At 40.6% G+C, this 23,676-nt stretch overlaps 1 protein-coding gene across 1 annotated transcript; it reads right to left on the bottom strand.

Annotated features, from left to right (window-relative positions):
* Window positions 1–3,931: 3,931 nt before the first annotated feature.
* LOC139479403 (putative uncharacterized protein FLJ45035) lies at window positions 3,932–4,929 on the bottom strand. The gene is made up of 2 exons (XM_071262255.1): window positions 4,371–4,929; window positions 3,932–4,026 (listed from the first exon to the last, which is right to left on the bottom strand). Exons 1-2 carry the CDS (start codon window positions 4,927–4,929, stop codon window positions 3,932–3,934), a joined length of 654 nt encoding a protein of 217 aa, XP_071118356.1.
* Between the last annotated feature and the right edge of the window lie 18,747 nt (window positions 4,930–23,676).

The raw sequence follows: 23,676 nt of genomic DNA, 5'->3' as shown, positions 1-23,676 counted from the left end.
CCATTTCGAGTCGAACAATGACGTCATACGAACCTTTTGCACAGGCATGAGAAGGACTTCTATGAAACTGGGATAAAATGTCCCCAACATCGTTGGCGAAAGTGCATCAATGTGGAAGGGTATAATTCAGAAAAATAAGTAATTTTATGTTCTACAAGTCAAGTCTTTATATGTTAGACTCAGAACATATCAATCAGCTCTCGTATATAGTCTTTGTACTGACAAGTTGTAAAACTTAAAATCAACAAAGAATTGGATTGAATTATTGTCCTTCAAATGTGGTCTATTTCTAATGGCTTTCTGAAAAGTCTAGGAGACTTAAGGGGCTCTCACACTTTGCCGAGTTGCGTCCCGAGTATGGACCCGAGCTGACTCGGGGGTACCCGTAAGGAGCTCGTAGCGAGGTCGTACTAAACTCGGGGTAACTCGGGATACCTCGTACTGATCTACGAGAGTTTTGGAACTGCTCATAACAGTCGGGCCACCAGGCAACTCCTAGTAAACTCGTAACAAACTCGTAACACACCCGTCCAACTTGTAGTACCCTTGTGGCGACGTCGTGGTGCTCGTACAGAACTCGTATGAGGATCGTCTGTAAAATTTATTGCCGAGTTGACCGAATCTAATACGAGCTATACGAGTGGAATTCCCGCCGAATTTAGCAGCTCGTAGCCACCTCGTACCAAAGTCGTACCAAAACTCGTACAGCTCGTATCGAGATCGTTGTGCTCTTATGCAGCTCTTAATGGACTCCTAATAGACTCCTATAGGACTCCTATGGGGCTCCTATTGGACTCATATGGGGCCCGTAACAAACTCGTAGCGTACTCGTATGATACTCGTAGATAGGCTCGGGAGAGCTCGGCAACCACCTCGGCAAAGTGTGAGAGCTGCTTAAGGGTTAACTGAATATGGGACGTACTGAACAGAAAGTACGTGCATTTCTATGTTTTTAGACAATGCTTTATAACGTGACATATTATTTGTTAGTTTTTGTTGATATTATTATCATCATTATCTTTATTTTCATGCCACTCGGTGTAGATTATCTGTAATATTGTTGTTTTACATGGGTAGGAAATTCCGTACACAATACTCCGACTTAACGGCAATCTGATGGTTACAGTTAATGGCCTGGCTGACTGTCTGCCATATGCCGGTGGTATGGTTAAGTGCTCCCGATTATATTCCTTACATAATAGTAATATAATTGCGTGATATTACTGACAACGGCTTAGATTATATATTTTATTATTCAACAATCAGTCATTCTTGTGGTATATTAATTTTGTTTTTCTATATATTAAAGGTACATGTGATTGATTTGGAACAGATAAGAAAAACACTGTTTTCTTGATCAGGGCTGTTCGTTCATAGAAGGCCCGTCAATATGGGCAAGACATATTTGATAGGTGATTGACTAAGGCACTCGGTGGTTAGAGCGTTCACTTGTCACGCCCAAGGCCCGGGTTCGATTCCCCACATGGATACACATGTGTGAAGCTCATTTCTGGTGTCCCCCGTCGTGATATTGCGGGAATGTTGCTAAAAGCAGCATAAAACAATACTCACTCACTAATGTGCTCGTGCTCCTTGTTCAACATCCTTTGTCACCACCATACCTGTGATCGCGGGTGGAAATCGTCGAAGATCGTCATCACTTCGAAATACTGTTAAAAGCGGCGTTAAACACAACTCACTCACTCACTCACTCACTCACTCGTTCAACATCCAAGTGTCACTGTACTGGAGGCGAGAAAAATCTAGGATTTACAGCGCACTTCTGCATCTCAGATTGGTTACAATCAAATATTCTCAAAATCTATTGCTCAATCACTTACCTCAAACGACGTTTTCTTTTATCTCATCGAAACTGAAGTCTAAATAAGGATTCCAGGGCCCTCTTGCACAAAGCGATCTTAGCGCTAAGATGATCGTAACTCCCATACTTTAACATAGGCTTACAATAGTCTTAGCGCTAAGATCGCTTTGTGCAAGTGGGCCCAGTACTTCATAGACACCCAATCCTTATTGTAGCTCACCTAAATCCAAAACTTGTTGCTCGTTGTCCGACTGTTCCATTTTGAAATTGTCATTGTTTGTCATGCGTTTTTGCACGTGTGTGCATGTACACCTGCATCACGAAAGTTAATGCGTTTTGCGGAATAACATATAATTGATTTGGAGCGTAGTCTTTCTTTCAACACTGGTGTGGAATTCATGCCAATTTATTTTCTCGAAACTTCCGTAGTTAATATTTGCATTTCCTCTGTTTTCCCTTTAAAGGGTTCTAAATTATGATAACCCGGTCGTCTTAAGGCGTCGCAGTGGTGGTGGTGTTACAGTTTAAGGCCGACGCGGGCAAGATGGACCTATTTGCGCCCAACACATTGACTTAACTTAATAAGATTGTATTGTATTGCAAAAAGCTACACGAGGTCGTTTAGATAACATGTAGGAGACGTCAGCATAAGGCCAGGTTCACACAGTGCCGATTATGGCTCCCGTTGGAGATCAGACAGCGCTACAACACGAAGTGAAAAATTACTATCCTCAAAGATCTGGAATGTCCTATCATTCTCTGAACGCAGTCGTATACGTTCGTAATAGAGTCCTCGGGATCGGGAAAGGCCCAGAGAGGTCGGCCAAGCACTCCCGACAGTATGGTGCGTCCCGTAAGATTCGTGAAACTCAGCCGATTTTGTCTTGTCGGATTACAATCGTGACTATGTCGTGACAGATTCTGCTCTATCAATGTCCTGTGTTGTCTGGACGGTGTCCTGTAGATCGGGACGCTGTCGTGATGAACGGACATGAATTGTTCATTGCCGTTTCTTGTCGATTGAGTCCAGATTGCCTCCAGATCTTGCCGAATGCGAAACGTCTTTGTCGGTTCACTGTCCGGTCAGTGTCTGATCTCTGTCGGATCGCTTTCGGAAGAATCGGGACACTGTCGGGACAGATTCGGTCGTTGTTTACCATGCGGAAGATACAAATCGGATCAGAGAATCTGGACGAATTCGGCTAGAAACGACTGAATCGGGGCGCTTCCTGAACAATATCTGATTGTTTGTAAATTTCCCGCCACGAATCACAGGATCTTGACCAGACTTTTGACAAATTGTAATCGGGAATGGTCCTGTCAAGGACAGCAGTAGAAATCCTGAATGTGTGACTGAGCCCTATCGATACACGCATACATTTCATATAAAATTAATGTTGGGAAAAAAAAATAAAAGACAGAATAATCTTTGCTTTATGGCATGGATTAAAACCTTAAGGAGACACTTTCATTTCTGAAACATGACAGTATAAAAGCACTAGATTAACGTGATAGAATGTTAAAATGATTTCAAATCATAGAACTAAATCTGTTTAAGCCATTTGAGAGTCTATCTAAATTACATCGTATTTTCCAGATGAAGAGACAAAATCCAAAACCGCCTCAGCATGGAGCCATACACGAGGTTGGCTAAAGAAAAAGTATCATGAACTTCAAGCACAGCACTTCTGAGATTTTGTCTTATGTTATTATGCCCAAAGCATAGATAGTGTTCCAAGGCGTCTCCAAACTGCAATGGCCACGTTTAGAAGAGACGGCCTTATCAATGATACTCCTGTAGGCATTTAGCCCGCAGTGTCCAAGTCGGAGTCGTGTCAGAATGACCTCATCACGTCTTTTGCGACGGCGAATTTCATGACCCGATTTTACAGATGGTCTAAGTTTGTAGATGCACTGAACTACTTTCATAACGATCACGCTTATAACGAACTTATTTATGGTTCCTGGACATTTGCTGTATATATACTGTACATATGTTTATACGAACTACAGTTATAACGAACTAAAATTAGTGGTCCGGTAGTGCCTAACATCCCTAAATTGTTGCCAGCTTTTTAAAATAGTTTTCGATAAAACAGTTTAGGAATCTCAAGGGCTTGGTCGAAAATTCATCAACTTCAGGATCTTGTCATCCAGGTTGGCCAAATGATCTGCGATCTCATCCCCATGTATTCCAACATGTGCTGGAACCAAAACAATATCGCATGCAATGTACTTGTTTAGAAATGTATCCTACTTTAATATCTCATAAACAATGTCATCGCTGGATCAATTTGCTTTAATTTGCTTCTCCAGCTTTAATTGCTGCCATGGAATCTGTAAAGATGATAGCTTCATGGTCATGTTTATCTACCCATCCCATGGCTTGCAAAATGGACGAAAGTTTAGCTGAAACACTGAAAGATAATCAGGGAATCGAAACTCCATAGAGATGGAGAAACCGGGTATCCAAGGCCCCAGCAGTTCCATCAGTGTCTATGGGTGTGAAATTAGAATGACCTTCAGACAGAAAGTCTTGAGGTATTACTTGTATTATTTTGATGAATTTTCATATTCACAATTGCATTGAGTCCCGAGCTCAATCCAGGCTTGAGTAGAAGCCGCAGTGACGAGACAGGCTTGAGTAGAAGCCACAGTGACGAGACAGGCTTGAGTAGAAGCCGCAGTGACGTGACAGGCTTGAGGAGAAGCCGCAGTGACGAGACAGGCTTGAGTAGAAGCCACAGTGACGTGACAGGCTTGAGTAGAAGCCACAGTGGCGTGACAGGCTTGAGTAGAAGCCACAGTGACGAGACAGGCTTGAGTAGAAGCCGCAGTGACGAGGCAGGCTTGAGGAGAAGCCGCAGTGACGAGACAGGCTTGAGTAGAAGCCACAGTGACGTGACAGGCTTGAGTAGAAGCCACAGTGACGTGACAGGCTTGAGTAGAAGCCACAGTGACGTGACAGGCTTGAGTAGAAGCCGCAGTGACGTGACAGGCTTGAGTAGAAGCCACAGTGACGTGACAGGCTTGAGTAGAAGCCACAGTGACGTGACAGGCTTGAGTAGAAGCCACAGTGACGTGGCAGGCTTGAGTAGAAGCCACATTGACGTGACAGGTTTGAGTAGAAACACCAATTTGGTGACAATTATAAAGACCATGCTCAGCAGTTGATCTCTGTAAGCTCAACTAAACAGAATTTTGCCGTGTAGGGCGCCGCAGTTTGCCGTGCAGAGTTGATTCCCTTGAACGTGCCAGGAACCAATTGTCGTAGGTTCGAATCCCAAGTTTGCGCTGGTTATATTTCAAGGTTTGTTGGCAACATACAACTGCTCGCTGGTTTAATCAAAGTGGAAACCATCTGAAACCTGACCTACCTCAGACTGGCCGCCCACATCAAGCTGACATACCATTGGACACCTCAAGCTGACATACCATTGGATAACTCAAGCTGACATACTATTGGACACCTCTAGCTGACATACCACTGGATAACTCAAGCTGACATACCACTGGATAACTCAAACTGACATACCATTGAATAACTCAAGCTGACATACTATTGGACACCTCTAGCTGACATACCATTGGACACCTCTAGCTGACATACCACTGGATAACTCAAGCTGACATACCATTGGACACCTCAAGCTGACATACCATTGGACACCTCTAGCTGACATACCATTGGAAACCTCAAGCTGACATACTATAGGACACCTCAAGCTGACGTACCATTGGATAACTCAACTTGACATACCATTGGACACCTCTAGCTGACATACCACTGGACATCTCAAGCTGGCATACCATTGGACACCACAAGCTGATAACCATTGGATAACTCAACTTGACATACCATTGGAGAACTCACTTCAATCTGTTGACTACAGAAGTAAAGTCAACGGGCCTATTTCATTTGCACGACATGCACGTTTAGAATTCCTGGCTCAGAACCTACTACAACAACGATAGCGTGATTGCATAACAATGGTTTGGTGTTGACATAATATGCTGAAAAACTGTTCAAAGCGGCGTTAAACGAAACTCACTCACTCATATTGAAGATATCCCCGCATAATACAAGTGAGCTTATATTATCGGCCACAATTCACATCTGGGTTTCTGCTCAGTATCGGATACCGACTGGGCCGATATACCTGGTAAGAAGTTGTGGTTTAACTTAGTCGGCCATTACCATGCTCACACATTTATAACATAACCTGGTATGTTCTGGTGAATGAAGGGAGTCATGGAATCGATTCAGAGTGTGTGATGTTTTATTTCTCACCAATTACCAGTTTAATCTTTATCTAATTAATGGCCACGTGCGTGGTGATTTTACCCCCACTTCAGGATGCGATCCGGCTGTTAGGAGATAATGAGGCCGCTCGCTTTGCTTTCAAATATTCAGCAGGAAACACAAGAACATTGCAAGGACAATGTCAGCATACACGGAAGCAAAAACATGTAGACAAATCATGTTTATATACTAGTCAAAAGGAAGTTAAGGACCACACGATTATTTTTTATCACTATGATTAATCTCCCATGACAGATTAATTATAGTATATGAAAGAATCGGTTGACCTTAACCTCTTTTGAGTAGCATATGATAATGTATGCGATACTGGAAAAGTGGGAGTATATCATGAATAAATTTGATTATACAATTGATATAACCTTTTTTATTTATATTATGTGGTAGTGACAATATGGGAAACGATATTTTAGATTTAAAAAGACAGCGAAACATCATAAGTAAGTAAATACAGGTTAAGATTAGAGAGTGAGTGAGTGGGTGTTGTTCTACGCCGCTTTTCGGCAATATTTCAGCAATATCAGAAATGGGTTTCACACATTGTATCCATGTTGGGAATCGAACCCGGGTCTTCGGTGCGGCGAATGAACGCTTTAACCACTAGGCTGCCTTATCGCCCGCTGGTTAAGATGAGTGCACGTTTACTTTAAGGAAATAACGAGGAAAGTTGTTGAAGATGAATATCATTTTCAGTTGGTATTTCCACTCTGCCCTCAATTTATGTAAGATATTAAGTAATGATAATATGCAGAAGTTTCATAACCTTTAACCTCACATAAATCCTTATATTTAACAGTGCTAAATTATCAATAGACTCTCTTTGAATCAGCCTTTCTCCTGTCTTCGTCTTTATATTGCGTCTCCCGTGAAGATACGGGTTAGAATTGGTCTTCAGCAACCCATGTCGGCCAGTCAGACTCGCTGACTTGGATGATGGATGTCATCGTATCCCAACTGTGTAGATCGATGTTCATGATGTCAATCACTGGATTTTGAGGTCCATTCTAGATTATTTGCAGGCCGCCGTCATATAAACTGCCGGGAAAAAGAAAGTACATGTATACACTGAAAAATTACACTTCACTCTGTTAGTGTGTACTGTGAAACTGCGACCCCATGATCCTTGAGACGTCACTCATTGATGTGATGCATGTAATGTCGCCTAGGATACCCGTATCAAATACATCCCCATCAAATAACTATTTCTTGCTTGTTTTTTGCCCCGATTATGTTTCTAGGTTTGTCAGCACCATACCCGTGCTCGTGGGTTTCACCGAAGTGGTAAACGTCTGAGACCTGCATCACTTCGGGCTTTCCTCCCACATCAAGATGACACGCCGTGATATGACTGGAATACTGTTAAAAGCAGCGTTAAACCCAACTCACTCACTCACTCACTCACTCACACTGCTTGTTTTTTTTGCAGCCACCATCAACATAGATGTATACCTTCTTTTGCCCAGCAGAGTAGCTGGACTTTTGCCAAGTGTGGCCTTACACAACAAACAAACAAACAACATACAATCCAATGCTGCATTAGTCAGTGCCATTACTACTTAAATACAGGACTAAATATCAACCACTGAGAGTACGACCTGCCATTGTTCCTTTCGTCACCATTCGCCCCTTTCCGTAAACGGCATTCGGCTTGTCCTGGTCGACTGGCCACTGATGATGCTAGATGAAATAAGGACATGTACTAACCCTTATCAAAACTGTGACTGAAAATAGTATTTATACAGACGTGTTTTAATACTGCATTTATACATATCCACTTGGATAGCATGCAACGGGAAATACAAACAGCCTATCAGTTAGACAAAATGCTAGCTAATCCACCCCTAACACTCACATAATTTATGAGTTCTGATTCTTCCTGTTTCCATATTTTATGTTTAACTACCTATACACACATAACAGCAATGTATGTTTTTCATACCTGTTTAGTCATCGATGGGTTCAGATTCGGATTTCTTTGTTGAAATTATGCTAACTTCAGCAGCTTGTATGAGAAAAGAATTAAAACTGAACATGGATAAAACTAAAACTTTTAATACTGGATGTAGAATCGCAAGGCGTAACGCCCGCAAAGCGCTGCGAAGATTTAGAACAACCCGTACTAGTCTTGACAGAAAAAAATATTGCGAAAGCAGGAATAAATATAAAGGTTGTTGTCGGAAATACAAATTCGATATGCGTAGACATAGACAAGACAAACTGAAAAAGTCTATTAACGACCCTTCAGCGTTCTGGAAACAAGTACGATCTCTTAAGAATAGATCTTCTGCTACAGATGACATAACAAAGTCGCAGTGGCTTAGTCATTTTAAGAAGGTTTTTTCAAATGATGCAATATTCACTATGGCAACTGATGATATGCAAAATGATTTTAGTGAAAGCTACACGGATGTTGATGAAGTTCTGCTAGATTCACCCATTGTTGAAAACGAAATATTAGATGCGATAAATCACCTCAAGAAGGGAAAAGCAGCTGGTCCTGATGATGTAGTTATCGAAATGTTGAAGTGTTCTAAGTTTGAAGTTATGCCTTTTCTTTGCAAATGTTTTAATAAGCTATTTGAAAATGGTGTTTTCCCAAGCAATTGGTCATGTTCTATAATAATCCCCCTGCATAAAAAAGGAGACAGGAGTGACCCAGATAACTATAGAGGCATTTCATTAATGAGCATTTTAGGAAAAGTATTTACTACAATATTAAACAATAGAATTTCAAAATGGGCGACCATGCGTGATAAGATTCCTGAATTTCAAGCTGGCTTCAGAAAAAGTTATTCCACCGTAGATCATGTATTTACACTATATGCACTTATTCAAAAAACCTTGTCACGGCGTAAGCATAAACTGTATGTAGCATTTGTAGATTTTAAAAAGGCTTTTGATTCTGTCAATCGCTTTAAGCTATGGACATGTCTACGAAAAACTGGTTTACGTGGGAAAATGTTTACTATTCTAAAATCAATGTATTCTAATGTGAGATCATGTGTTCGTTGTGGGGATAGTTTAACAGATTTCTTTGATTGTCCTTTGGGCCTAAGACAAGGCTGTATTTTGAGTCCGATCTTATTTTCATTTTTCATTAATGAATTATATTACGAAATAGCTGCCAATGGTAAACATGGTATCCAAATGTTCCCAGATTGGATAGAAATACTAATGCTACTTTTCGCAGATGATGTCATTTTAGTGTCAGATACTGTTGTCGGCCTTCAAAGGCAATTAAATATTTTAAGTACGTACACCAAAGAATGGAAATTATCCGTAAACTTGGAAAAAACTAAAATTGTGATCTTCAGAAAAGGTGGTCCAATAGCGTCGAAAGAGAGATGGTCATTCGATGGTCAGTTAGTCAATATAGTAGATCACTACACTTATTTAGGAATCTGGTTCTCACACACAATGAATTGGAAAAAATGTGCCCTTGACTTGTCCTTGCGTGCAAAGAAAGCTTTAATAAGTGTAATGTCTATTTCTCATAAAGTGGGATCGATGTCACCTAATATCTTCTTTTAGCTTTTCGATACCCAGATACAACCAATTTTATTGTATGGTTCTGAAGTATGGGGATTTCAACGTTATGACTGTTTAGAGAAGGTTCATTTATTAGCATGTAAAAAGTTTCTTTGTGTCGGATCTTCTACACCAAATTGCATGGTTTATGGTGAATGTGGTAGATACCCATTATATATTAATTCTCAGATCAGATGTTTAAAATACTGGTTTAAAATTCTTCATATGCATGAACAACGTCTCCCCAAATTAGCCTATAACATGCTTCTACATTTAGATAACATGGGAAAGAATACTTGGACATCGCATATAAGAAATCTTTTATTTTCGCATGGTTTTGGTTTTATATGGCTATGTCAGTCAGTTGGAAATGTAAATATGTTTCTTAATGAATTTCGGAATCGGTCTATAAATATGTTCTACCAAGAATGGCACTCCACTTTAGAGGATAGTTCGCGTTATGAATATTACAAAACTTTCAAGACTTTACTTCAACCAGAAATATATTTATCAGTACTCACTACGGAAAACTTAAGAAAACAGTTAATTAAATATCGACTTGGTTTGCTAGACCTATTTGTAAATGAAGGAAGAAAACTGTCCATTGAAAAAGTGAAAAGAATTTGTCCATTGTGTAAGCTAGAGATAGAAAATGAAATTCATTTTGTGTTTGTCTGTCCATTTTACAATGATCTCCGAAAGAAATATATAAAAGATTATTTAATAGCAATGTCACCGATAAACGCCTTTGTAGTTATGCTGACGACAAAGAACGAATCAAATATATTAAATCTTTCTCTTTATATTAAGCATGCATTAGCCAAAAGAAATGAATTAATCAAACAACGTGTATATCCCAATGTGTAACAAATGTAATTGTATCTATATGCGTAACTCTTTCTTGTATATGGGCCGGTGGCCTTTTGTACAATAAACTTCTTTGACTTTGATACATAATGCCGTATTTGATTAGATTATACATACAGGAAAGATTCGGTTACATAACGTCGTATTTGGTTGGATAATACGTACAGGAAAGATTCGGTTACATAACGTCGTATTTGGTTGGATAATACGTACAGGAAAGATTCGGGTACATAACGCGGTATTATATTGGATAATACTTACAGGAAAGATTCGGATACATAACGCCGTATTTGATTGGATTATATACAGGATCCAAGTTTCGGAGCATGACAATGAAGAGGAAGACATTAGCGTATCGCCATACGGATACAACAGAGGAAGGCAAATACAGTCAAATTGTTTCTGAGAAAACAGTCATTAAGGAAAATACCCACGTTCTGTGATGCGCTCCGTGAATAAAACTATTGAGGCATTTTATGACTTTATAAAAGCTTTACCATATTTATAATAACGTCCATTAAAAAATAATAATATGCAACTTTATGAGAGGAAAGAAGATTACACCCTAACCTGTGCTCACGAACACCTGGATGGTTGTGTCTGTTACTCACACTTTCCATAGTGTTACATAAACACAGTGTTCACTATATCTCACTCATTTTATGACAAATATAACCGACTGGATAATCGAGGGTGTTATCGTGCAGGTACCTGAAACTCGTTTACACAGACGCATTGCCCATACAAGATACATTATAGAAGTTCTAAATAGCAAACTTTGAAGACATTGCACAACATTGTGTATATTCGCACATTTTTGTAAAGATTGCCGCCATGCAAATTTCAAACATCTCATCGTGGCTAACAATAGAGACAGGAACATTATTTTGGTGTCTACACCTATGTTTTTAAGATGAAGCATTACAATAAGGATGAAAATATATAAAACCTTGAGTTAGTAACCTTATTTCAAATTTGAAAACAATTAAAATGTTAAAATGTGCGTTAAATTAATGAAATGCACGAGCCACCTCTGGTAGATTGTCAGCATTCTGTCTCGGTACTGTAAGTTTTTCATCATATATGTGGGGGAAAGGTGTAGAGTCTTCTCTTGCCCTGTCAATTAGCTTGGAGTTAGTGAGTGAGTGAGTTTGGTTTTACGCCGCTTTTAGCAATATTCCAGCAATATCACGGCTTTAACCACCAGGCTACCCGACCGCCCCCAGTCAGCTTGGAACTGGGGACATATACGTCGTACTGACGTTACTGAGATGGTGCTAGCATCATGATTTGTCTGGTAGGGAACCCAATGCCATCAAGAAACCCCTTGCGATGCGTAGCGATGTGAATTGAACATGGAGTAGTGAATCTTGGCTGTGTGACACAGTCAGTGAACTATTGGTTGTAACACTGTAGCCCTATGTTCATTTTAATACCCATGAGTTTAATTTGTCGATTTCTTTTCTAAATTGTGATGTATTAGCAAAAGGTCTCAACAATATTGTATTCCAATCAATCATGAGGTGAGGTTAAATGGGGTTTAACGTCGCGTCCAAGGTTATTGCACTTATATAGCGACGTGCATGCTCCGAGCCGACCAGTCCTTGTTTTAGCCCCTTCATGCCGAGCGCCAGACAAGGCAACAACAAGTACCATCTTTTAACGTCTTTTGGTATGACGCCCGGGGATCTAACCCCGGACCTTCCGCTTTCCGGGCGGACTCTCTACCACTAGGCCACGGAGGCGGTCCAATCAATCATGAAGCTATTTGAGAAATAACCTGTTCAGATTATATGGGAGAAAAACAGTGTGGGTTTGCAATACACTAATGATTATATATTGAATTGATGAATTGGACGGTAGTTAGCAGGGGAGCCCATTAACAAACAGTTAACATTCCACAATATCAGTCACTGGCAGGCCTTCTTCACATTTGAACAAGGAAACCGTATTTTGACTATGAGAATATGTTTGGTTAACGCCCTGTTTACATTGTTTACAATTCGGCCCCAATGCACGTCATTGTCTGTACAGTCTGGGTGAAGAATAATTGTAGAGGAAGAATGCATCATTCTCAGAAATAATGACGATGAAGACAACTGAATGGGACTTTTCAGCGCCTTTTTGGTGTGTCCGAAGGGACCGGAAGCGCAGACGACGGATACATAAGGAACGTTTCTGTGTGACTTCAATTACCTAATATTTACCCAATGCACGTCATTGTCTGTACAGTCTGGGTGAAGAATAATTGTAGAGGAAGAATGCATCATTCTCAGAAATAATGACGATGAAGACAACTGAATGGGACTTTTCAGCGCCTTGTGGTTTGTCTGAAGGGACCGGAAGTGCAGACGACAGATAGATAAAGAACGTTTCTGTGTGACTTCAATTACCTAATATTGTGTTGAATTGTCATGATGCTGATTCGTTCTGATTGACATATGCCTAGTCTCGCTATTTGGTTTGTTTGTTTGTTTGTTGATTAACGCCGCACTCAGCAATATTCCAGCTTTACGACGGCGGTCTATAAATAATCGAGTTTGGACCACACTATCCTGTGATTGATGTCATAGGTATCGATCCACCCAATTGAGATACGATAACAAGCCTCAATGAAGTCAGCGAGCCTGGCCACCCGATCCCGTTAGTCGCCTCTTACGACAAGCATAGTCGCCTTTTACGGTAAGCATGGGTTGCAGAAGATCTGTTCAACCCCGGATCTTCACGGGTCTCTATTTGGTACACAGGACGTTATATATGTGGTCGCTGTACTGTGATATACAGTCGCTGGTAGTATCTAGTACTTTCATCAAAAGCAGACAACTTTCATGAATCAAAAACACCATTCGTAAAAGCCTCAGGTTTTACCCATGATGATAACCGTAATTCCTATATTAGACGCCCGGGCGTTTATTAATTTCGCACAAGCCAATGACACGGCGTCAACTAGAGGCCCCGCGTCTATTCTGTTTAATGCTGGCACAACTGATTACCTTACCGAATGTCAAATTTTACAGTCGCACAAAGGGTAATAGGGTCATATTCAATCACCAACACATCACTGGGTAAGAGACCCAGCGTCAAATACAATTAATATCATCATGTCATATTACCAAATGAAAGCTTTCTTTAAAAGCTCTCTAGGGCTATTTTTAGGTTTACTCGATTACTTACAGATCGCCGTCATATAGCTGTAATATTGCTGAGTACAGTGTTAAAACAACAAACAACATAAAAACATAATACCAAGAAGCATGCATATACTGAAACGTCGTTAATTTGAACATTATCTCGATGTGTCGTCAACAGGATTTAGTCCTTATCGGCAATTTGCACTTTGGTATAACATCGACACTCCGCTTGGCTCGAACTACGGACAACTCGACATGCACACCGTGGTGCTTCGAGTTTACGGGGTTTCAGAACAGGCCCGCCTCTCAGAGCGCATGTGTGTGCGTGTGCGTGTGCGTGTGCGTGTGCGTTTTCAGCAGATCTAGTCCATGTCTAAGTCATCAATGGAGGTTCTTCTAACCATTTGCATAAACAAAAATATATTGATTCTGAATTGTGTGTGGCAACAAATAGTCAACCACCATCACACATTGGTGTATGCTTTCTTTGCCCGGCAGATTATGTTCTGGTCAATACATCCCAATGAGCAAAAAAGAAACATATAGTTAAAAAAGGTCTTCAGTCCAAGCCGATTGTCCCAGATGTAGATGAACAAACATACGGTGAGACATATCTTGGGTCAAGGACGTGGTGAAGTTGTCCATAAATCTGCCATTTTTAGTCATTTCGGACAGATTTCTGTATTGTGATTCGCCTTAACATGTCAGAAACATAAATAAAAATGAATAGTGTCAATCATGTGAACATATTTCAAAGCTTCAGTTTCCTAAAATTTGACATTTGACAATGGGGAAAACAGCCATTATCATACTTAGTTATTTCAGATTCACGTTCTGGCACGCAATTTACGTTTTCTTTATGCGTTATTGGGAAATGTATGGCAATTGTCTTGTTTGACACTCTTTTATATCCAGTACGCTATGAAACGCACCAAGCAGGCCTCTGTCGTGGCAAGTGGTTTGTTCAGATTTGATAGACAATGGAGCCTTACCCATAAGGCCATATAATTCCTAAAAGCCAAATTGTTAAAATTTATCAGAGGCGAACCATGATTTTGCAAAAAGGGGGATGCACATAATACCAAAGAGGGAGCAGTTAACATTGTAAGGTGTCTGAATTAAACACGCGAACCAACACACACTCTCTGGGTGCGCCGTGCTATAAGTGAGCGATTAAATTAGATTAAATTATTTTTGTTTCTAAGTTCATGACGTAAAAATGTATTATTCTCGAAAAGGGTGACGCAAAGGATGGTTGAGATTATCTAGACTGACATCTAGTCTCTAAAATGAACATATCTTACAGAAGAAAAAAAAGGTTGTTAAATTATCTTCAAAAATATAATAAAAAGGAGCCCAGAGACTCTTCATTTTCATACTGGAGTAACCTAGACTTGCCAAACATTATAGACTTGCATGGGCTGTATTTGTTTCAGGGTCTGTATGACAGAATAGAGATTATCCAACGATTAGCCATCGAGGAATTACAGATTACCTGTCCCACGTGAATGGCGTCAGACTCGGGCCTTTGCTGAAGGATAGATAATTCGAGATATTCGAGTTTCAACTCGCTTATTCTATTAATGGGGTAAAGATATATATGCAGTTATTTTCAGGAATTCTCACTTCCATCTTCATATTGATTGGCGAGTTCATGTTAGATTGTTCCACTGCGAAGCGGTCTAAAGCATTTGTCGCAAATAATTCAAGATAACATTATGAGTAGTTCATGACATCACATCCGGTTGTAAGTGACGTCGTTGCAGATTGACTGGTATGAGGTGTCCCTCGAGGCAGATAACCCATTCCGCATAATAGCTCGCAGGAAATTCAGTGACTATTTAATAATACACATTGCCATTTTAGGCGAGAATATGCAGATACACGTTTGACATGTAAACCCTACCGAGAAACCCGTTGTTATTGATGTGAACTAGGGTGACAACTTATTGGACCCGTGAAGAACCCATGCTTGCCGTACAGGGCGACAATGCCTGTCGTAGTACGCGACTAACGGGATCGTATGGTCAGGCTCGCTGACTTGAGTGATGCATGTCATCGTGTCTCAATTGCGTGGATCGGTACTCATAATATCAATCACTGGGTTGTGTGGTCCAGACTATTATTTACAGACCGCCGTCATAAAGATGGAATATTGCTGAGTTCGGCGTTAAACAACAAACAAACAAAGTTCCTGTATTGTTCTCAACAATGAAACAATGTGACGTCATATCACGTCAACGGATCAATAAGCACATCGATTATCTCTAAAATGCACACGTGAAAATATCGGAATATTTTTACAATCTTTCGTTTTGTTCTTATGAGTAATATTATAGTGTTTCATAGACAATTCATAATATGGGGACAACTGGGGACACCAGAAATTGGCAGCACACATTGTATCCACTCGAAGAATCGAACCCGGGCCTTCGGCGTAACGAGAGAACCACTTGGCTACCCCAAGCCTCGATCACGTATAGAGCATGTTAGACAAAACGTTTATGAATAATCCTTCACCAGTCCACAATAAATTATAACGGTAAAATGGTCATGGTGAGCAAACATGACATTTCCTTGAACCTAAATATAATAGCTGATATTTAATTCTTCTCCACTGAGCCGACCCCCAGATGGAGCATGCGGGTATGAGTTACAGGACGAACCTTTGTAGTGGACTATATAACCAGACCGTAAACAGTATCGAGCAAGTGTAATACCCTCATGCATTTCACGTAATTGTTAGTTATCGAGTTATTATACAGTGCTCACTTATGCCACCCACACCCCCGTGGTGCCAGACACGTCTAGCATTGGCAGGGATTAATTTAATGGTTGCCAGAACGAAGGGATTCAAAGACTGTCACTGAATACCCACTATTAACTTGCCGTGCAGCATATGTGCTCTGTATGAGCAGTCTTGACATAGATTCCAGTAGTCCCGCCATAACTGTGGAATATATGTATTTTATTAAAACAAAACCAATCTAGTTTATATAAAAGTAAGTCCAGCCTCGTCTATTTCACATCAGCATCAGAAAATATATAATTTTGAGCAGGGAAATGTATGGTGTAATAGAGATTTCACTGATTAGTGTGTTAGTCTAGCTTTTCCATTGCGAAGCTTAATGTAGCTCTTAAACATACGAAGGGCGCTGGTGTTGTGAGGACGCGATGTCGACTGTCCTCTTTGTCGTCATGACCTTGCTAAAGCAGCACAGCATTAATCACTCACTCACTCACTAACTCACTTAAAAATTGATTCTGCACACTGCCTTTCTCTTAAACTTATCACCCCCTACAGGTTAGTTCTTTCGTACTATGGAGTGTGTTAGAGGTGGGCGCATGTTCGAGGTCCTACGTTTGTCTTTCCTGTGGAATAATATCTGAGTATATTTCCTTTTCTATTTATTTTTATTTCTGATATTGGCAGGAAAAGTTTCTTTTCAGGATTTTAAACCGATTGTAACAACAATTTCTACGGTATATGACGGCTGACAGTTCAGAAATCAAACGTTGGAAGAGTTGAAATGGAAGGCCATATGTACCTGACAAATCAACTGAGCAATTTAATAGCGTGTTACCATGGAAACCTTTTCATAATTGTCATGCAATTTTTAGTTAACGTCTAGGATACAGTATATTCGACATGTTATTTTTTATCTTCAAGAATAATTTTTGGATTAAAAAGAAATGTACTTTTGCGATCAATGAAACATGTTTATTATTAGCAAGTTGAGTATCATGTACAGTAAAGTCCGGTTATAACGAACTCAAAGGGACTACTAATTTAGTTCGTTATAACCGTAGTTCGTTATAAGCATGTATACAGCATAACTACAGCAAGTAGTCGGGACCAAAAAGTAAGATCGTTATATCCGTCAGTTCGTTATAAGCGTGTTCGTTATAACCGTAGTTTACTGTATATGATAAACAATTACTTAATTGAGTGCGTGTGTGTACATGCGCGATGAGTTATTCGGCTGTGACAAGTTCGCATGTGTATCGTCTTTTCACCAACTCGGCCTTTAATGATTCAACATTATCAATTTACTCACAAAGAGAAACTTCCTTCACCGATGACTGAATTCAGTAATTAACATGACTACGTGCTGTATCCCGTCTCTATAACTGTTTGGTTTTTTACTTCTGTGAAAGAAGGCTAGATTACTGCGAATTACTGTCAGTGTTGCAGTCAATGCACTCGCTTGCACAGGAAAAGAAACGTCTACGCCTAACGTTTAGTGATTTGCACGACATGCATCTGTTTGTGACTGCTGAAATTGCAAGTACAGCGATGACACCTACGTGTCTACCTCTGTTTCCGTTGTAGGGCAATGACCCTCAGTTAGTACACGTTCAGAGTCAAGAACTAGTCCGTCTGTCAGCTAATATTACTCATTTGGTGCGGTGGATTTTCAGGGTGTACCTTGAGAGATAGCCTTGCTTCAAGGCTGTACCGAATGGTGAGTCCATTGGTGTATAGCACAGTAGAACATGGATATAACCAACTACCAGGGACCAGGGAAATCAGTTCGTTATATCCGTTGTTCGTTATATACGTTTTCGCTCGGAAACGTCCGCCATCTTGTGTAAATCAAAACACAATACACGTAATTGTAATTCTATCCTTATAATAGGCAAGCCCAGATAAGTGGCTGTTCTAAGGACGCAAGTCTCTTGTAGGGACAACTTGTTTTTATTATTTATATAATAAAAATATATTATTTAAACTAATAATCATTGCCTTGGAGACTTGTGCAAGTCTACTTGAGAGAATAGATTAAGAAATAAATCCAATTCAAGTCTTAAATGAGTTGGCAAATCTAGATTACCTCAGCTCCTGGAACGAAGCTTTTGTCTGGGCTCCATTTGGTTTTTATCTTATATTTCGTAGACATATATTTTTTAATAAGATTGCGGACTAAATGCCAGTCTACCTGTCCTATTGTCGCAAGAGTGATGTTTTTGTTTAAAGTTTTGGTTGTTGTTTTAAGCCGCAGGAATATTACAAATTCAACACACTTGCCTGAAACTGATTGACCATCCAATTCAGTCGCCCCTTTCGAAGAGCATGGGGTACTGGTTTTTAATCAGGGTCGTGAATTGCTTCATAAAGACATTGGCTCAAGTGAAAAATAATCAAAAATATTTCTTTGACGTATGATAAGTGATATTGATTTGTGCCATGTTATTCCCAAGATAGATTTGGGTCAGATATTAGGAAGACTCAGCTTGTCGGAAATAAAAGTGGGCATAAAAACGGATGTGTCACATGGGGTTTTTTCCTGCGGAGGCTGTGCTGTTGGAAGCGAAAATCCTCGTAGATAGGGGGCACGGGTGGTCCAGCGATTTGCTGTGCAGAGTTGCGTCCCTTGGGCACGCCAGAAACCTATGATTGTGGGTTCGAATCCCGGTTCGCCCCGCTTATGTTTCTAGGTTTGTGAGCACCATACCCGTGCTCGTGGGTTTCACCGAAGTGGTAAACGTCTGAGGCCTGCATCATTTCGGGCTTTCCTCCCACATTAAGCTGACACGCCGTGATATAACTGGAATACTGTTAAAGACGGCGTTAAATCTATCTCACTCTCTCACTATTGTCTCATACCCCTAACAAAATGAATAAGTAGATCCCAAGCGGTTACCATGCATGGCTGACTGCACCGATTCCACAGATTCCCGGGAAGAAATGTTTTTCAAATGATCGAATCAACTTCATGTTAATTCTAGGTATTCGGCTGATCAGGGTTTAGACCTTATTTCAGATAGGGGAATGTGATCATGAATTCGTTTGTTTGTTGTTTTACGCCGCACTCAGCAATATTCCAGCCATATGACGGCGGTCTGAAAAATAAATCGAGTCTGGACCAGACAATCCAGTGATTGACATCATGAAGTGGAAGACTGTGCAAGTCTAGAAAGACGTGCCACATCGCGTGTCGAGGTTCCAGATTCCCGCATCCCAACACATCATCACCGGTCCTTCCCTATATAGACGTAGCACAACGGCAGACATGCAAAGGAAATAGTGTGTTGTCTAGACCTGCTACTCTTTAATACTACCAAAACTAGTGCCTAGTCCTCACTGCTGCTGGCGCACCTCTTGTCCCGGGACACCCTGTCTCTGTCATCACCTCATCCCTCCCAGAGACGTCGCACATGAACTTGGTAGCAGTGGATTAAGGACTTACCACAATTCAAGTCAAACTGTCAGTTTAAGTCACAGCAGCATTATTCACCCCGACTTATTATACAGCTTTGTTCCCGTTTGCCAGCTATTTAAGTGTTTGTAGTGTGCTGTGGGAAATTACTGGGGCTATTGTTCTGTCAGACTAGGCAGACTACAGCTGTTATATCTGGCCTGGACATGCAGAGGTCATCAAATGACTTCTCAAAGTCAAATTGCCACAGCTGATGTACTTTTACAAACATTCCCTGTTTTTTTCAGCCCCTACATTGAGTGCATGAGTGAGTGCGTGAGTGAGTGAGTGAATGTGACTTGCCTCAGCCAGGAAAACCAGTGGCAGACAGCCAGTCATGATATCAAAGTATTTGCAATCTAAATCAGCATCTAATTCTGAGAGAGAGAGAGAGAGAGAGAGAGAGAGAGAGAGAGAGAGAGAGAGAGAGTGATTGTTGTCATTATACTTGATCATTAAAACGAATGCAGTATCAAGTTAGTAATGCTGTATGACATGGGGTTAATTGTGTGAGGCGAGCCCTATACCGAATACCGATTTTTAATTTGTTTTTGTTTAACGCAACACTCAGCAGTATTCCAGCTAAATGATGTCCGCATATTAATAATCAACCAGACCAGACAATCCTATTGTTGATATTAACAATCTTGACACCAATCACCACCTGATCCATTAAGTCTTCTCTTGATAAGCTAAGTTCCTGGGAATCAACTCTAAGCTGGAATCCCACTGTTTTAAAGACAGTAATAAGGCCGAATGGCATCAATGTGACATTAGATGCATATATTCCCAATATTTGCATACATATTCAAAATTAACACTATAAAATAAGTACAGCACACTGTGTGGCGCGAATTGTCGACACTGACCAGTGTCTTTGTCTGTTCATCTTTGTCAAATACAACCACATTCTTGAAGTATTCTCAGTTCTATTCCGCCAACCCGTTAATACACAAAGATCCTTGTGTCGACCTGTAATATGTAAAACACAGTTGTATCAAAGTAAAAGGTGGCCCCTGCGTATTCCTTCTATATTCCACATTGTTTGACCTGATGTGTCGAATCGGATGTGTCGAAGAATGTCTCGAAGTTATCTTCCAGGACAAACATGTACTTCCAGCACAGCTTTACTCTGATAAGTCGACATTTATTTCATTTGTTTATTGTCACATGTTTTCGTGTTTTCATTCTTCTTGCCAATCAGTAAATGTATGCCGACTGCAGTCATGGTTGTGTCGAACCACGGATAACTCGAAGTATTTACGCAGGTCCCCTCACCTTCGACACAACGGTGTCTGGCTGTACTTGAAAATTTACTACTTTGGGGTAATCAGATATGTCATTCTATTAAGATATAAACTTCACATTTTATTAGAATTATTAGTTTTGTGTATCATGAAAGATAAAAATACCCCTGTAATTGGGCAGTATATAACGAAGTATCTTCAACCTAGCAATCAGCTCTGAAAATTTATAAAATATTTATGCATTTGAGAGTTTTTACAATTGATCTTTCAATCCTTGTGTTTATTATTAATGATGCTGTCTACATGATATATACAGGATTACCTTGGGGCATCGCCAACAAGCACCATTATGATGAACTAACAGGGCTTTCAATCTTTCATCCCAATAGCATTTGAACAAGAAAACAGTATTTTAATACATACTTTTTGCTTTGTATGAATATTGCCTGAATAATCTAAATAAATACGAATCATTTCATGTATTACAGTGCTCTTTGTAGCATTATCAAATAACTATCTGAATTTGAAAAATGCTTTGAACCTGAAATAATATAAGAAATTACATTCCAAATTCGAAGAACACCTGCTGATGTACAAAAAATATTATCATTTCTCTTCATGGAATCTACAACTATCTTGTACAAAACGTCCAAGTCAGCTGGCCAGTCTGTAGGGACATGACGTCACCTGTCACGTCGTAATTGTCTGTCGTCATATTACAGTGGCGGCATCAAATAGATCTGTCACTGTACATTTCTCACTGAAAATAGGTCTTTGTAACTTGAACTCATGATGGGGAATTCTTAGGATGTGTTACATGTGTTATATTTGTAACATGATTGTTTCTAACTATTATTACCTGATTATGTTGTTGCTGGTTTGTGGGAACCGATACATGTCAGCAGCTGGCCGCAGTGTCATGTGTAATGTAATGAGAATCCTTGTGATGTAGGTGGAAGTGCAGCTTGATACGGGTCCGGCCACCTGCCACGTACAGGAAACACAGGAGCAACTGGTGAGAGTGAAAGTTCTTTGCCGCAGTCAGGTGTTCAACATAACTCAAACCTCAAACCCAGTGTATTTAAGGGAACTAAGGTCCGAAGTCATGTCTTCAGGACACTTCCTCAAACCCAGTGTATTTCAGGGAAGTAAGGTCCGAAGTCATGTCTTCAGGACACTTCCTCAAACCCAGTGTATTTCAGGGAACTAAGGTCCGAAGTCATGTCTTCAGGACACTTCCTCAAACCCAGTGTATTTCAGGGAACTAAGGTCCGAAGTCCTGTCTTCAGGACACTTCCTCAAACCCAGTGTATTTCAGGGAACTAAGGTCCGAAGTCATGTCTTCAGGACACTTCCTCAAACCCAGTGTATTTCAGGGAAGTAAGATCCGAAGTCCTGTCTTCAGGACACTGCCTCAAACCCAGTGTATTTCAGGGAAGTAAGGTCCGAAGTCATGTCTTCAGGACACTGCCTCAAACCCAGTGTATTTCAGGGAAGTAAGGTCCGAAGTCATGTCTTCAGGACACTGCCTCAAACCCAGTGTATTTCAGGGAACTAAGATCCGAAGTCCTGTCTTCAGGACACTTCCTCAAACCCAGTGTATTTCAGGGAAGTAAGATCCGAAGTCATCTCTTCAGGACACTTCCTCAAACCCAGTGTATTTCAGGGAACTAAGATCCGAAGTCCTGTCTTTAGGACACTTCCTCAAACCAAGTGTATTTCAGGGAACTAAGATCCGAAGTCCTGTCTTTAGGACACTTCCTCAAACCAAGTGTATTTCAGGGAACTAAGGTCCGAAGTCCTGTCTTCAGGACACTGCCTCAAACCCAGTGTATTTCAGGGAAGTAAGGTCCGAAGTCATGTCTTCAGGTTGGTTGGTTTGTTGTTTAACACAGCACTCAGAAATATTCCAGCTATATGACGGCGATATGTAAATAATTGAGTCTTGACCAGGCAATCCAGTGATTAATATCATGAGCATCAATCTATGCAATTGGGATACGACATGCATCAACCAAGCCATCGAGCCTGACCACCCGATCCCGTTAATCCCCTCTTACAACAAGCATAGTCGCCTTTTACAGCAAGTATGGGTTGCTGAAGACCTATTCTACCCTGTATCTTCACGGGTCACATCATGCCTTCAGGACACTTCCTCAAACCCAGTGTATTTCAGGGAAAGACTGGCTGAAGTCATGTCTTCAGGATACTTTCTCAAACCCAGTGTATTTCAGGGAACTAAGGTCCGAAGTCCTGTCTTCAGGACACTTCCTCAAACCCAGTGTATTTCAGGGAACTAAGGTCCGAAGTCATGTCTTCAGGACACTTCCTCAAACCCAGTGTATTTCAGGGAACTAAGGTCCGAAGTCATGTCTTCAGGACACTTCCTCAAACCCAGTGTATTTCAGGGAACTAAGGTCCGAAGTCATGTCTTCAGGACACTTCCTCAGACCCAGTGTATTTCAGGGAACTAAGGTCCGAAGTCATGTCTTCAGGACACTTCCTCAGACCCAGTGTATTTCAGGGAACTAAGTTCCGAAGTCATGTCTTCAGGACACTT

Source organism: Haliotis cracherodii, unplaced genomic scaffold, assembly GCF_022045235.1.
Source record: "Haliotis cracherodii isolate W230 unplaced genomic scaffold, xgHalCrac1.p SCAF_4, whole genome shotgun sequence".
Classification (NCBI taxonomy): Eukaryota; Metazoa; Mollusca; class Gastropoda; order Lepetellida; family Haliotidae; genus Haliotis; species Haliotis cracherodii.
This window is presented reverse-complemented; position numbering and strand designations above follow the sequence as displayed.

Coding starts and splice junctions, on each gene's coding strand:
- LOC139479403 (XM_071262255.1), bottom strand. CDS start 4,929: ATGTGGCTTCTACTCAAGCCTGCCACGTCACTGTGGCTTCTACTCAAG. Junction 4,027..4,370: donor AATTCATCAAAATAATACAA/GTAATACCTCAA, acceptor TTTTGGTTCCAG/CACATGTTGGAATACATGGG.